At 43.4% G+C, this 17,053-nt stretch overlaps 2 protein-coding genes across 3 annotated transcripts; both read right to left on the bottom strand.

The window, feature by feature from the left end:
- Window positions 1–6,051: 6,051 nt before the first annotated feature.
- On the bottom strand, window positions 6,052–8,543 carry LOC125552302 (actin-depolymerizing factor 5). The gene is made up of 3 exons (XM_048715797.1): window positions 8,291–8,543; window positions 7,947–8,206; window positions 6,052–6,576 (listed from the first exon to the last, which is right to left on the bottom strand). The coding sequence occupies exons 1-3, from the start codon at window positions 8,309–8,311 to the stop codon at window positions 6,426–6,428; spliced, it is 432 nt and encodes a 143-aa protein (XP_048571754.1). The 5' UTR covers window positions 8,312–8,543; the 3' UTR covers window positions 6,052–6,425.
- Window positions 8,544–12,660: 4,117 nt separating this feature from the next.
- On the bottom strand, window positions 12,661–16,493 carry LOC125552301 (26S proteasome non-ATPase regulatory subunit 4 homolog). Of its 2 annotated transcripts, none has more exons than XM_048715795.1 (10): window positions 16,335–16,493; window positions 16,127–16,240; window positions 15,914–16,019; window positions 15,585–15,699; window positions 15,289–15,498; window positions 14,906–15,197; window positions 14,293–14,422; window positions 13,625–13,722; window positions 13,452–13,520; window positions 12,661–12,974 (listed from the first exon to the last, which is right to left on the bottom strand). In XM_048715795.1, the coding sequence occupies exons 1-10, from the start codon at window positions 16,344–16,346 to the stop codon at window positions 12,915–12,917; spliced, it is 1,206 nt and encodes a 401-aa protein (XP_048571752.1). In that variant the 5' UTR covers window positions 16,347–16,493; the 3' UTR covers window positions 12,661–12,914. The 2 variants fall into 2 exon arrangements, with proteins under 2 accessions (XP_048571752.1, XP_048571753.1); XM_048715796.1 differs by having other exon boundaries at window positions 12,661–12,971.
- Between the last annotated feature and the right edge of the window lie 560 nt (window positions 16,494–17,053).

Below are 17,053 nucleotides of genomic sequence, written 5' to 3'. Positions count from 1 at the left end.
AAAATGGTATGCTAGAGTTGCAGCTATTAAGATACAGTAAGTTGCTTGATGCTAGAGTAAATATGATAAATGTCAGAACTTCTCTTCCCGCCAACTAAAATGTGTTGAAGTTGATCTACCTATAGGGTAAAAAAGAAGATATATGCTTTTGTCCTAGGAATGCGCTGTAATTTTTCTCGAAATACTCCCTCCGTCCGAAAAACCTTGTCCCTCGAATAAATGTATCGTGAGATCTTCAAGAGAGAAAATTATGTGTGAGAACCCGGAATTAACTTCCAGATCCTCCTGTGTATATTTGTCAGCCCTAGGATCATTGTTGACAACACAGTGAAATGATATCATTGCAGAATACGTAAAAGCATTACAAGTAGTATATTTGTCACAAGACATACCTAGTGAGATGTCTCATGACATTTACAATCAGAAAACAGCGGAAAGTAAAATGCATAGTGACTCCATCTCAGCCACAGGCAGTCGATGTAGTCCACGTGACCTCACTTCTACAGATCACCATAGTAATCGTAGTCATCACCTTCATCTTCATGCAACTCTGTTGTCAACAAAATTATTGCCATGAGTACATTACGTACTCAACATGCCTCCCACGGGGGAGGACCTAATAGCTACATGTGGCTTCAAAGGAAGGCTGTATGGCTCATTTGCATAAAGCTAATTTTGTTTGACAAATAAAGCAGTTGGATAAAAGCTGTTTTTGATGAGAATGTGTTTTATCTCCAGAATAACTTTCATCTGAGGATCCTCGATCAACTCACACTCTTCATAGGTTCCAAGAATAGGGGTAAAGAGGGAATAAGCAAGACAGGTCCTGTATGTCAAGAAAGATTCATGTGCTGTCCTTGACCGTGGACACGGCTATTCGAATAGTTTTACACTCTGCAGAGGTTGTACACTTTACCCACATGACACAATCCTGACTTGTTGCCACTAGCCGTCGCTAGCGTAGTACACCATCTGGTATACCGGCAGGGAGATTGTGACAAGGTATTTGGACTAGATCCCCCAAAGATGTGACATGCCCACCGGGTCTGGCGCACGGAACTGAGAGTATGTCCTCAAACCGGTCCCCCCATCTGTGCCGAGGATACTCCCCGCAGGGCAGCTATCCCATCTACGGTACGGCGACATCGACACCTAAGGCTGACTAGCTTACTTGACCAAGCCAGTGCCCATATAGCATGTGGTTGTACTGTTATCACAATCTTCAAATCCAAGACTTATTAGGCCTTAAGCGGCACGGACGACTGATTGCCCCCTTCAACCTGTGAAGGGCAGCCAATCGCTCCTTCAATCCTTGATTCAGTTGTCGCCCACGCCAGTATTCAGATGGTAAGTTTCACCCATAGTAGAAGAGAGTAGAGGAGATCAACAAGGCCAACTTGCCTAGCTTAGCGAGCTCAATAAATAAGTTTCAAGTGTCAATGACTAAAAGGCCATTCAACAAAGCACCTATAGGGTAATAAGCATGGCTAAGCATTTCTACTCTACCAGATTACTATATAATTCTACTCGGGTGTCAAGTGAATAGACGACAAGCGGATCAGGGTAATGTGTCAATCGACACACTAGCTACGAGAATTAAAATAGCATGCATATAGTAACCATAAAACACAATGAAAATTTGTAAACATAGGATAAGTATGATCAAAGAAGGAGGCATGCCTTCGTTGTTGAGTCCTTCTTCGGTAACCTGTTTCTGTCCTTGTCCAACCTCGCCACTCCCTACTCGTCGTAACGATAGCAAATGGAAAACGAATAAATACCAAAACAATAATATATCCAAATAACATCCCAAAACAAATTAAGAGTGGATGGATAGCGAGATATCGATCAGATGGAGATTCTGAAATGAGATAGCATGATAGGGAGGTAAGTAGAGAGGATTCAACGAAGTGACAAGGTTTAGGTTGACACAACTATGGAAGGCTTGGAGATCAAGACCAACGTTCTAATATTAACTAATAGTGCCCACCTCACATCACGACTTAAGGAACTACTATATAACAAACACAATAACATCAACACACATGGAATGGAACCGACGTATGCATTTTAACAACACAATCACAACATGACATGATAAAGGTAATAGTTAACCACAATTAGATATTTAGATAGAATCTAAATATTTATAATGGTCAATAGAATCCAAACATATACGTTAACTCTATAATAACTCCAAACAAGTGTTCTATACGACAATCAAAGCAACATTATAAAACATAATAGTTAAACGAGCAAGACATCATTCAACAACATGTGAATTGATCTCGGTCTAGCGATAAAACATTATTAAAAAATAGGATCAACTCTATTATAACAAACCAATTTATTTGTCAAACAATTAACAAGAAACTATACAAGACCTGGATCAAAAGAGTGAACTACTATCCAAGTATCCATACATGATATGATTAAGATTAATGATCAACCACAAGTAAATACTTGGATGTATCCAAATATCTATAATGGTTAACAATAAGCAAAGACTAAACACCAATCATAACAACTATTAGCAACCATTTCTATAACAAAAGAAAAACCAATGCTATCACAAAACTAATTGAAAAATTAAATAATCAGACACATCATACAAGGCATGTGAGTATAGAATCATGAAGAGGTCTTATCTAATAACACAAGCATTAAACATATGAATGACCATGAGAAGATACTAAACTAGGACACTCTTTATAATAAAGGAAAGAAATAATATCCAAATGACCTCTAGCAAAAACATTACCACAACATGATTAATAACAAAGCAACAATGTGCACTAAGCATATGAGAAAGACACAACTCAACTATTGAAAGGTAAACTATCCTAATCATGTGATGAGCTAATGCAACATGTACCAAACACTCATAACACTAACATGAGACAAGTCAAGCATATATGAGAAACACAAGTACAACTATGACACATGGAATATAATAACACATGAAAGATGACTAGCATGACTTGATGTCTAGAATTTCGCATACCACAAATGCAACAGTAAGATAGACCAGATATGATGCTAAGCATGGATGATCATCACACGAGATACCAAAATATGATACCAATATATAGAATACAACCCACATCAATGGGATAACTTAGTTGATATCAACTACCATGAATATCCAAAATGGCAAGAGCACACATACTAGTTATGTCATATAAGCATATGGGCATACCATACTGCATTTAGGCAAGTAAATAACTAGATCATGGCATCTACCAATTCAACATGTGTTATACTCGCATGAGTAAGAAAGTGGCATGTATCTATATTTAGCTCATCCAACACTAGCAAGTACCTAAAGTACACAACTAGGCACCATACGACATAAAAATTGGTACACACACATGATGCTATCTAATTATGCAATCACAACAACATGGCACAGTATTGAACAAGCAAGAAGTTATTTGATAAAAAAAAAGTACGAAATCAACAAACTAGTATCATGTGAATCGTCTCAATGAAGGCTAACCATATGTGCAATCACATGGTAGTCCATACTAGTAGTGCTATAACACATGGTAGGAGACAAATAAACAAGCATTCTACTTGAAGCAATTGTTAACATGGCGTGGCAATGAACTAAGATAAATAAACACACATCAAACAATTATCAAAAGTAATGATAAAGGTTATATGCCATAAGAGTAAATTCTATATAGCAATACAAATATGAACCATGTCATAAAGCAACCAACCATGAATCTAGAATGGTGACATATAGGAACAACTACACAAAATGTGTTATGCCATAAGGTACTATTATGGAATTGTTCTAAATTAACATATCACTTCATTTAACATCTAGAACCTAGCATAAAGAAAACTATGCAAAATCACACACGATAAATACCTAAACAACTATCATAGGCATGACATGATTTCAAACCAATAAAACAACACGTGACATGGATGAAAATGAACATGTGAACCATATCTAAGATATACCAATTCTAAGCAACAATTAAAATTAATCAAGACATGAAGTAATTAATGATTCAATGAACAAAGCAAAGCCTAGAATAATCTATAGAATTTAAGCATGGCGAACATTCAGCAAAAATTGTACACATGCATAAGATAGCGCTACATGCTATGCAACAATATCACATGAGACAATTTACAAATATATAATAGGTAAGTAAAAGAAATCCTTACAATAAATCTAGTCAGCCACATCTAACAACTAAAATTATGAAATAATTATGAGCGACTCCTAGGCATGTCATGAACATATAAAAAAATATCAAACCAACACAAAAGTTTACTGATCAACTACCACACATAATAATAATTTGCCGAAACTTGTACATAGTAAAATCATACGACTACATACCCCATGAAAGAAATATCAAATAACTATAATTGGTAAAATAAATAAATCAAGCAATCATATATATACGAGACACACAAATTATGAGATAGCTAGCACACACTCCTACGCCTATCAAGAACACAAGAAAATAACATATTAATAAATAGTCCGATAAACAACCAAAAATCTATAATAAAACTCGATTAACCAAACAAGTAACCTAACTCCGCTACGGGATTGCTACAGCCATATGAAACGTTTCTTGGGAGATCAAACGATGAACAAAAACGATGGAAATGTGACCATGACCTACGATTTATGCGACGGATAGCATCCACGCGCCCAACTATAAAAATAGGAGGAACTATGATGTCTAGGAGATAATGTGAATGATGTTTTGAAGTCGCACAAAAGGAATTGGATAGAAGCTCACCGAGCGCGACGAATCGATCCGACGAACTCGATGAACAGTGTAGACGAACATGCTGAATTCTTCGTGTGTGATCGACGGGACATGTTCCTTCTTTCCTGAATGGAACCATGGTGTGCAGGGGAACCTTCTGGCGCAAGGGCATGGATGGAGATGGTCTGAGTCACCGGGATCGAAACCTTGCGTCCATGGAGCTTCAAAAGTTCAGTGAGGGTTCTTGGGCAGAGGAGGAATAGAGAGGGCATGAGGACTCATAGGAATGTGAAAGGAGATCGTGGTGGACGTCTAGGTATCTTCAAAAGTGAAAAGGATTGAGATTTATGGGAGTTGAGGGGAGGGCATGAGAGTGGCTGAACGTTTCTTCTTCTCTGTAATGTGTGCGAGTACATGTGGGTGGAGGAAGAAGAAGCCCTTGCGGTGGAAGAAGAAGTGGAGGTGCATGGTAAGCCTCTCCGTTTTAGAAACCGATGGGTTTATGGAATTAAGGAGGGCAGCAAATTCCTTGTGTCCTTTCCTTTTCTACATGTTGATGTTTCCTCTGAACGTACAAAGAAAGGAAAAGAGGGGTTCGCTCGGGAGAGATGGGCCAGTTTGGCCAGCCCATAAGGTAGAGGGATGGGTTGCCACAGCCCAACATAGTTAGCAAGAAAATAAAAATGGGCATGGCCCAATCGGGCGAAAGAAAATGAGAAAAGAAAGAAATCAGATTGTACCTTGAAAAATTATGGCCAGGGTTTGATAGAGAAGGGTTTGATAGAGAGAATAAGTAATCAGAAATTGATTTTCCTTTTAGAAAATGAAAATCTAGAAAGGGATTAAAGTTGGAGCAATAGCAAACAACTTTAAAAAAATAGTGACGCATAATTTAATATGCCAGAGGCAATAAAATAAACCCAACTACAAGAGAAGAACAAAAGTGCAATTTTAATTTAGGTTGGTATTAGTCAAATTAAATCCTTTAAATTATAAAAGTCCAATTTAAGCTTTCTAAAAAAACAGATGAAATTTTCTCGCCTTGATTTTTGAAAAAAAATCTTAAACATTTCGAGAATCGGGATGTTACATTATGTTGTTTCTATGATGCCCATGTTTTAGATTTGGCGCAGCGAGGCGCATGAAAAACACACGCTGCCACGGGAAAACGGCGCAGCTCCTCCTTCTAGTTCCTTACAAAAATCTGAAGAAGAGTCGCTCGTGTCCTTACAAGTTCTGCTTTGAGTTGGGCGTAACAGAGGCGAAGAACGCCTGGAACAATTTCACCAGACAAAGAGACAACCCAGAGCAATCAACCGTTGTAGTACCATCTTGAAGAGCGGTTGAAGCACAATAGCAAACCAAGTCGGGGCATCCCCAGCATCAGTGGAATTTCCACGTCGCACGCAGAGATGGGACGTTTCATTAATCCGCTGCCGCTCTCTCAGCTCCCCCTATACATCACACGCACGTACGGCACAATCTCAAGCCACGGATCGGTAATTTCTACTGAATCAAAGCCCAAACCCTCGTCAGATCGCGTCGAGCGAGGCTGCTGGCAGAGCACACGAGCCAACCAACCAGCCAGCCCCAATCAGCGTCCGTTCGATTATAGTACACCGGCGATCGTCGGCGACAGGCACACCAACATAGTAAAGCTCGCTCTGGGCGGCGGCTCGCTCATTGCGCGCGCTCTCTGATGACGTCGAAGCCCATCTCGGAGCGCTCGGTGGCCTGCACCTCGTAGTGGACCCCCTCCAGCACCCGCCGCAGGCCTTGCTTCGACGTCGCGTACAGGATCTTGGCCCTTATCCTCGACGCCGCCGGCGACCTGAATGAAGAGAAAAACAAAGCAACAAATCATCGTCATCAACCAATCGAGTAATGCATGCATGCATCCTAATCCCACTGAATTATGACGAAACTACTTTGTATGTACTCGTGTGAGGCCGATGCACCAGCAGCAGTTGCCATCGAACAAAGCCAGAGCGCTTTAACAAAAGGAGACCGGCTGCTGGTGGACAATGGAGAATGGACACTCGACAGGCTTGCTAACCTAACACTACTTAAATAGCCAGTTCTGCTGTCAAGTGCTTTAATCGTGCTTGCTTTTGATAAGATAATCCAAGGAGGACAGGAGGAACTGATTGATCAAACTGCCCACTTTCGATTAAGCGCTCCCAGTGAAATGTTGACTGAAAGACAATCGTAAAAGGTTACTCGTATGGGCGGTGCCTGCTTTCGATGAGGGGCGATAAATCTAATATACAAGGACAGGCAGATCTGCACAACAGATGGATACAGGTCTCCAGATCTGATCTGATTAAAGAGCCCGCCCGCCCTAGCTGTGGGGGTTAAGAGAAAAATAATGCAGCGAAGAGTACTAAAGACAACAGTAACAAAGATGCCGCGGCAAGGACAAAGCAAAGCAAGAAAGAGAAGCATGATGATGGCCCTGCCAAGAAAGTTTGGCCCCCGTCATGATCTCGACCAGACCTGCGTTTGAGTTTGACAAGGCAGCGGGGGGTATGGGCCAGACAACCAACCTTTGTGGAAAATGGAAAAAGCTTGATGCGTGTTCGGCGTTCCTCCTTTGCGATAAGGATACGGGGCTGATTGCAGAGTCATTTGGTCTGCAGATTTCCTGTCAATTTCTCTGGCTACCTTGGTCGTCTGGTGTGAGCATATTGAGAGGAGATGCCCCCCATATCATCTTAATTTTAATTCTGGGCTTCTGTCTCAGTGACGATGCAATGTGTGGTTGCTTGATTGCGATTTTGTTTGGTAGTAGTTGGTAGGACTATGGTCAATTGATGTACTAGTAATTTGCACCTGCGTCATGTAATTACTACCAACTTGGCGTTAGTGCGTTATATAGTGCAGAGGACCAAAGAGGATTTGGTATCTTGGCTAGTTTCTTGCTGGCAGCTGCCGTGGTTTATGAATGGCTTGACTTGCATGTCTTGCAAGAAATTGATGTAAAACCTACGGTTCGGACAATCAAAGCTGTTTACAAGGAATGCTTAGCCGCCAGAACCAAGAAACCATCCAGCATCGCAGTATCCGCATCAATAATTATAATTCGTAATCAGTATGGCTAATAACCGAGATCAGCCGCCATGATTTTACTCGATTCGGCGGTGAACAAACGAGAAGAAGGGAGTGAGTGGAATTAAGGGAGGGATCCAGGCTAAGAATTACCATGCGATGAAGAAGATCTTGCTCTTCTGGCAGTTGTCGACGGAGACGAAGTCGAAGTCGAAGACGGCGTAGCGGCAGTCGTCGCCGGGCAGCGCGGCGACGAGCTCCTCGTACCCCTCCCCGGGGCCACCCACCTTGTCCACCAGCACGGCGCGCGTCCGCTCGTCGATCTTGTACACCACGAAGCGGTGCACCTTCTTCCACTTCATCTCCGTGAACCACCGCTTGCACTCCTCCTTGATGTTCATCCCCTCCGTCGCCTGCACGCACCATCGGTCGTTTCAAATTTCTCCCCAGACACGTGAAGGAAAGCAGCGGCGGCCAAGGCCTGGATGGGTCCTTACCATCTTGTAAGCCATTGCCATGGCTGCAGGTCGTCGCCGGCGAGGACGAGGAACGGAGGGAAGGATCGGTGGGTGGAAGAAGGGAGGGGTTCTTCCTTGGCGCCGCGTTGGTTGCTTGAGGCTTGAGGAGGGTTGCCTGCCCCTTGGCCTTGTATGGGTGTGGGTTTGGTCCGCCTGTCTCTTGACAATTAGGTGAGGCGGGGCAGGGTCGGCTTTATACAAAAGAAGTGTGGCGAGCAGCCCAAAATTCCATTCGCCTCCTTTTATTATATATAAAAAAACAAAATGAAAAGGCGAGGATGCAAATGCAACTGGGGGTACGGGCGTCCCTCCCACACATGCCTTCCTTGTGCTGCGTTGCCTGTCCATTTCTCATCTCAACAATAAAAAAACAGGGATAACTTTTTGTGATACAGAAGAATTATTATCCCCTTTTACAAATAAGGAATTCTTGTTACTTTGTACTGGATAGATATCTGAACAAGTGAATGGATATCCCTTCAAGATAACAGTCTGGCTGCCTAGATTGCTCCACCGTCGTCGTTAATCATCGGTTCTTATCCAATGAGCGCGCCTTTTGCATAATCACATTCACCCGTTAATATGACGAAGATGTGACACGCCACAGCGAGGAGCAGTAGCACGCAGTGGCGTGCAATCATCGTCATGGCGATCTGAATTACCACCAATGATCAATGATGGTGCCGTCGGCAAGACGATCCTGCACCAAGATTCGCGCTGGTCACCGGCGTACGCGACCGCGGGGCATGGAAGAAGCCACCGCACGCCCCGCCTAGCATCTACGCAGGCTCGTCGTCATGACCCGTGCGTGCCCATTCTTTGCTTCCAAGGGAAGAAAGAAGAAGGGGGCAAAGGTGAAAGAGGAGAACCAATTCGCCATTTGCCGCGAGAAAAGAAGAGAAAGCGGCGGCAGCTGGGGACGGGGGCTCCTCTCCTCGATGCTTTTTCCGTTTTTCCTCGGTTTCACGTGTGCGTCGGTGACCTCACACATTTGCTGGTGCGCAGGACAGAGCCCTTTTTTCTCTTTTATTATTATTATTTCTAGGTGGGACGAGGAGACCCGCTGGCGCGAGATTGAAAGCTGCTCGCGGTCGCGCACCGGCCGTGCGGGGCTGCGTTTCTCCAACCTCCCGATTGATGGCCGATTTATGAGGTGCAGAAGTGGTACCGCCGCATGGTCACCGGTGGCATTACTTTCTGGCGGGCCGGCGGGCCAAACAGTACGGAGTACGAGTACGTAGTTGTGAAGATCCTCGGAAATCTGTTTGCGTAAATACGGATTGCGCCAACTAAATGGAGCCCGGTTTTTCATTTTCCTTTGAAGATAACCACGAATCTCGTTAAAGCCAGCCAGCCAGCCAGCCTTTTCTAGAATCGCTAGAGTCAGGTAGGCAGGGCTGAAAATGATGAGCCTGCTTTGCTATTATGTCTGCTCCGAGTAATCATCATCTTTTGGCGCTCTGACGTGCGCGAGTGCTCACTCATGAGCCATCGGGTCGTAGGCGGCTCTCCAGTGCTGATGTTTCCTTTCGTTTCAGTTGATTCCGCGTCAATGTGAAACACCACAGACCACGCGGGTAAAAGATGGAATCATGTTTTCTCAGACTGAAAATAAGCGCCAGTTACGATTTTCAGGTTCAAAATCAATTTAACCCAGCAAAGTCTCACGATCCCGTCGCATTTTACTTTGCTTGTACGCAATTCTTTTCTTCTTCTCTCAATTTCTCCTGTGACTTGTGCCCACGATTCAATTGATTTTGTATTGCGTACACTCGCAAAAAAAAAGGATTTCGTATTGCGTAATAATTAATCATTTTTAGTTGCGTCAACGACTGAACCACGGCGCGCACTTATTATTCGGACGCGATCAGAACGCCGCGTCCCCTAAATAAATGCAGACGTGCAGCGGTAGGACCCCCGGTGACAGAAGGACGACAGAGACACCCGACGCGCGGGTCAAATACAAACCGACACGGATGCGGTATTGCGTCTGCACACAGTATCTGGACAGAAGGGCTCCGGTGACGTGGAGGGCATGAAGATGGGGATCGGATCAACGCTCGCCGACGAGGAGACTCGGCCAAACGCTGACAGCTTACCTGGGCCAGGAAAATCTCATCTTCATGGGCGCGAGTGCGCGACACGCTCGCCGGTTCTGCACGCGCGAGCCGCCGCCGACGACGACGAACGGAAAGGACGCCAGCGCTGGCTGGAAAAGGGGCCGGAGAGCGACGGGTCGTCGTCTCGCCGTCGGTCCGCAGTGGAAGAAGAAGAAGAACAAGAGAAACGCGACGAGGGTCTCCTGTCAGTGCTGTACCCGCTTGCTGGCCAAAGGCGGGGCACCGGCTAGAGGGTCCTAGGGTGATTGCCTACGGAGAGTCGCTAGCGGACGCTTTGGGGGCTTTGTCTAACAGGAATCAGAGGACGGGAAGGCCGGAGAAGCACCCGCTTGGCTTCGTGTGGTTAGCGTCCAAATGCAGTGCTGTAATTAGGCGCGGACGCGTCAGTGACTGCATGGATTGGTGCTGGAAATGGCGATGTGACTCGTCAATCAATCGGTGGAACTATACAGGCAAATAGGCTAAAGCCGCGAGAGAGTGGATTTTTGAAGCCGGGGTGTATTGGAGGACCTTATTTTAATTACTTTACAAATCACATTTGAAGTTTCAAAAAAATTCCGAAAATAATTCTACGTGATCATATGGATGTATATTACACCTGTGTAAAGTTTGGTGAAGAAATAAGTACACATGTGAGCTATACAAAAATGACAAAATGGTGATTTCCAAATAGTGAATAATGCATGCATTGTTCATCTTTCTAAATTCATCATTTTGTCTTTTTTGTGTAACTCACATGGTTACATATTTCAGCATAAAAAATTGCACATGTGTAATACATGTCCATATAAATGTGTTGATACATTTTCAGATTTTTTTTTGAAACTTCAAAGAAGCATTTTGGCACTATTCAACATATAGGGCTCCAATGCAGCTGTTCTCCAAAGTGACTTTTTGAAAGCCGCGACAAGTAATAAGGATTAGAGAGAGTACAAATTGTATTAAAGTTAAGACATTTATTTTAAAACGAAGGAAGTACTGCCTACAAATTATAGTACAACGGAATTTGTATTATTAAGTTTTAGTAATTAAACCACAAAGGGGGATGTCTTTGGAATATTGCCCGACAATAGGCCCTGGATGCTCTAAGAAAATATACCCGTTTACTAAGGGCATCTACAAGCTGACCCCTCAAATTGTTTTTAAACATTTAGAATAGTCTGATCAAAAAATCACCTAATCGGATTCCTCAAAGTCAACCCAAACGTATGACGTATGGATTGTCCGACACCTCTAAAACCTGTCCATACATTCGATGGATTTTGGATGTCTGGGCGGTGTCCACCACGTCAGACCGTCCCACTTCGACCCCACATATATCATGTCCATATTTGTACCCCTGACCAAATCTTAGACATATTTGGAGTACCATTACATTCCACTTCCAGTCCACTCCACCCAGCTCCTCTGGTGATTGTTGATCATTTTTGACATGGTGGGCAACGGTCTGAGTTTGGCAACTCCGGATCCGTCGACTAGGACCCCGTCCCCTGCACGAACGAGGAGTTCTTGCACCCATATGTTCCCTTGGGGCATATTTTGAACTTCTTGATCGTTTTGCATGGATCCAGGAAGAGATCCAATAGAGACCGCTGAGCTCAAAGGATTAGAGCACATGTACATTCAGGCACGAATCTCCTCAATTACTTGTTCCGATTTTACATATTGATTATTTCAATCTACTCCTTCCGTTCCAAATTACTTGTCTCAGGTATGAATGTATCTAAATGTATTTTAGTTTCAGATACATTCGTTTTTGCAGCGAGTAATTTGGAACCGAGGAAGTAGAATCAAGCTTTTTGAGGGATTCAAGGGTTTGCAAACGAGAGACTGGACACGAACATAAGACACTGGCCCTGTTTGGATACTCTAACTCAGTTAGAGACGCCTTCACGAACAGTGCGAGAGGAAGGAACTGAAGAGGGATTTGCTGTGGTGAAAGCAAGAGAAAAAAATGTTGATCCCGAAAAAAACTAACCCAAATAAGCACCTCTTGAGTGGGTTAGATTTTTTGAATGGGTTAGATGCATCTAACCCAAACTAACCCTCCTGTTTGGATATTTTTGGGTTAGTTGAGTCCAATCTAACTCTAACTTATGAATCCAAACAGGGCCACTGTGGTTGTAGATGCTCTAAGCTAGCATGTCCCAACCTACTGACCGGGACCAGTGGGGCAGATACAACAATGCCCTACTTCAACGATGCTAGGTGCTAGCTACAAGCTGTCAATGTGTTCAACTTCACCTTCAACAGACATAAAGTGTACAAATGAATTTGCAACATGTAATCACTTAAGACAAACATGAAGGAGCATTCGTGAGAGCAGACATAATACAAGTTCTCTCGGCATTTGAGTTATCATCAACGCAGTTACAAGAGGATTAAGTAAATTCATAGAGCCCGAGTGTAAAAGCAGCTAATGCAGGCAATCTTCTTCACTTCATGCGCCTGCACTTTTCCGAGAAAATAGATGTTCATTGCCTTCAGTTCTTCCCATCTTCAGAAATGTCTGGCTTGTCCTCCTTATCTTTCTTCTCCTCCTGCTGCCAGACAAATGTTAGTCAGACTTGGTAAAGATTGTGCAGAAAACAATAAAAGATATAGATGCATGGTAAAGAAATCATGATTACTACATAAATCACATTGCATAATAAATCTATCAACTAACCAATATTTTACTACTAAGCTGCTTAATAAATATTGCGGTGATACCATTTTTATGGACATGACTATAGCTGTACTCTTTAACAAGTTCAGCATTTCCCTTGTCTGAAGATGACATGATACAAACTGTTACTTATTTATTGAATTTTGGAGGTAGTTTTGTTTGCCAGTCACCATAAGAACTAGATCCTTTGGGCATACCAAATGAAAGATGGCATGAACCAAATGACGAGGGTACAACTCTAGCATTCAAAACTGTGGACAAGAACACTGTTACTGTGTTACATCATGCCATCACTGGACTAGAAGAACAAAAGGGGAACTCATAAGGATAGGAGAGAGGTAAAGATCTTTACCTCTCCTTGGCCATGCAAAGATGCCAGTAGATCTTTCACAGATGGGTCATTGGGGTCAACACCAGGAAGCTGAAATAAGAGGCGATGGGGAACCAATTATAAGCAACTGAAACTGCTAAATTCATGTTTACATGACACTGGTTTTAAGTTTTAACTTCTATGAGAAGGCTTACCGAATTAAGGATGGATGTCACAAATGATCTGTCTTCAAACACTTTGCTCATATCAGATTGACCAGCAGCCTCAGCGTCCTGGACAGACATTTGAAGAGCTGCATGCAGCATAGAAAAATACACATCAGAACATGTAAACATTTCGATCTGAGGCTAAGACAGAAGTTCTGCAAGTCTGCATTATATAACAACTAAGAAAAAGACATAATTATACATAATTTATACATATGTACATAAGGGACAGGAGAAATTCAACGTGAAATATGTGGACATTTTTAAAGATGATATGACAGCAGCAGGAATCTCTGAAATTTATCTTTTGAATATTTGCTGATATTTTACGTGAGCGCATACTGCTAAGGTTAGTTAATGCTAATCTTCAAGGTTTCTTCACAAAAGAATTGTTCTTTTCTTTTCTTTCAGCTCAGGTGCAACTTTTCGGTACAGTTTGGTTGGCGATCATCAAACAAGCAAATAGCCAGGCAGAGGGTGTGGTCTATGAGTTTCAGTGAAATTGCATTATAAGCAAATATTTTCCTACAGAAGGATAAATATGGGACAAGCTGATGTCTCTAAACTAGAGATTGGTAATTTCTCTTCTCCTAAATCTGATGAAATAAACTTCAAATTTAATAATCAAAATTGGCATAAGAAATAGAAGGACCTACCCAATGCCAAATCCTGGTCATCTGCAGCAGCTTCTGCCATAGCAGCATCAGCCACGGCTGCAGCTCCTGAAGCACCCTCATCCATTGACATAGCAAGTGCTTGCTGTAGTAGCTGAGCATCATCATCATCCTGTGGGTTACAATATTATCAATCTGATATCAATAGAATAAGATACAGCTGAAAACAGAATAATACCACCCACAAGATTTATCAGCAAACCAAATGATTGCTATATTTTCTTTTGGGGCGATTAACAGTTGTAACCTAGTTCTATAGTAGTTACAAACCAAGAAAGAACTAGGTAAGAAGTTGCATCAACGATACTTCATTTTCAAAGCATATTGTTAAATGGATGTGTAATCAAAACTTGGACGTGTATTTACGATTATGAGTGCAATGACAAACAAACAAATCAACTTTTTTTGCTTCTCTATAAAAAGTTACGCGATAGTGTTATACATGTAGGATCACTAGGAAATACAGAAGCACCATTACTAGCAGATAAAATATTGTACTAGGCAGTCCATAAGCATGGTGAAGCTAAAACAGATCTAGTTTATTATGATATAGTATTACTCCAACTTGGAATTAGGCATTGGATGATGAAAATACCTTGAGTAGATCTGCGTCAACATCAGCAGGAGCATTTAAGGTAAGTTCCGCTTCAGCCATAATAGCATCGGTAGAGCTTGAGGGCTGATCCTTGTTGTCTTCTGCAGCCTTTTTCGCGATAGCCTCTTGCCTAGCTCGCTCTTCCTCCATAGACAACCGTAGGGCAAGTGCCAACTCTGGGTCCACATTTGGGTCCACGCCAAAATCATATCCAGTAGCTCCGGTGGCTGCAGCAGCTGCTGCAGAAGCAGCAAAGCCACTTCCACCTTCTTCGCCAGTAAAGATAGGAGTGCTGTGAAACAGGTAGGGGTTATAAGGTGGTCAGCCAAAGTACATTGTCATATCAACCTAGAGCCCTAAGGATATGAAAGAAAGTTAGTTACCTTATAAGAACATCAGAAAGGGCATGGTCACCCGGAGGGACATGGACGATGTGGCTGCTATCACTGCTGTTCACAGCAGCGATCAGCGCTTCCAGTTTCTCAGGCTTTTCATCATCAGTTTCACCAAAATCAACAACGTCAAGGGCAACATTATTCTTCTTCAGCTTCTTCCCTATTGTCTCCAAGACCTTCTTGTCGTATGTCACAGGGCTGAGATATGAGGGCAACAAAATTAGCTATAATTCAGACAAAATAGGGTCCATGGATGTTATCTTGCTCATATTTGCTCAACATACCTTCCAATGAAAACAATAATTCTCTGCTGTTGCCTCTTATTCTGGCGATGCTTTAGCGCCAGCTGAGCAACCTGAATAGCCGCGGCCAAGTTTGCTTCAGCTCCAACTTCCAGCCCTGTGCATTGAATTGTTGGATATCAATTAGAACTACAATTCCTACTTTGCTAGCATATTTTGTGAAACAAAGGCCTACTAAGGGTCGTACTGCCAACAAACGGCATCCAAAAGGCTACACCAAGCCCGACGAGCTTACACAGTTACATTGAAACCCTAAACTTCTGCGCCAGCACGGGGTAACGGCGGAAATTGGGGTACTGACGGGAGCTTACCGTGCATACAGGCGAGGATCTTGCCGAGGTCGCTGGTGGGGGTGACAAGCACGCGCACGCCCTTGCCGGCCATCGTCATGACGCCCACCGTATTCTCCGGGTTCGACTGCAAGAGGCCACCGACAAACGAGTCAGATCCGGAACACAAAACCCTAGCCCACACACAGCGAGACGGGACCGGGTCGATCCATCGGGTCGGAGGGGGCGCGGTACCTGGGTCTTGGCGCCGCAGATGAGGTTGACGGCGTCGGCCTGCGCCTGGAAGCGGGACGGCGAGTAGTCGCCGTTCCGCATCCACTCCGAGTTGTCTATGCAGATCATCGTCGACTGCAGAAGGAGGGGAAACCAAACAAACGGTGAGAAATCGCTAGGAATCGAAGCTTGGCGGAGGCGATCTGGAAGGCCGGCGGGATGTACTGACCTCGAGCACCATGGTTGCGCCGCTGTGAGTCGCTGCGGTCGAGGGTTGGGTTCGGGTTGGGGAACAAGCTGATCCAAGGTGGGGAGGGGGGTGGAGTTCTTATTTGCGGTGTCGCCTTCGTGGACGTGGATTGCTTTCCGAGGAGGACACCGATTCAGGCTCTGTGCGCGTCGGTCCGGCCCGCGGTGGAACCGGACTGTTTTCTTACCTGTTGGGCCTTTTTCGAAGGCCCATTAAACAAAGTCACGAAAATTGATCTAGTCTCGATTTTTTTTTCGCCAGTACCGTCCTGACTTTCAACCGGGTTTTTGTCATTGGTCCTACGGTACAACTTCATCATATCTGGCCTTCACATATCCCACTAGTAAAACGCTCGTGCGTTGTTACGAGCTACAATGCATACTTCAAATCACAGATCTATCATACACTTCAGCAATTTCATTGACCAATGAGTGAATAATTATTTGGTACCGCAATGCTGCAATTTCTTCTATGTAACAGCCCAGATGAAAAGAGAACAAAGTCTCCATCTTGGGTGTAGCACATGAAGTTCAATGGGGCAGGGTCATGTTTCTTCATTGAAATACTGTTTAGGGCATATTTCTTTTTTAATGGTTTTGATGATTGATGATAATGCTTTTGTTGTCTAATCGTGTGCGTTGAACATTTCACATACATCTATCTTATGGCACAAGACGATTTGAACCCCTCTGGAGATT

The sequence above is a fragment of the Triticum urartu genome, chromosome 4 (genome assembly GCF_003073215.2).
Source record: "Triticum urartu cultivar G1812 chromosome 4, Tu2.1, whole genome shotgun sequence".
NCBI lineage: Eukaryota > Viridiplantae > Streptophyta > Magnoliopsida > Poales > Poaceae > Triticum > Triticum urartu.
This window is presented reverse-complemented; position numbering and strand designations above follow the sequence as displayed.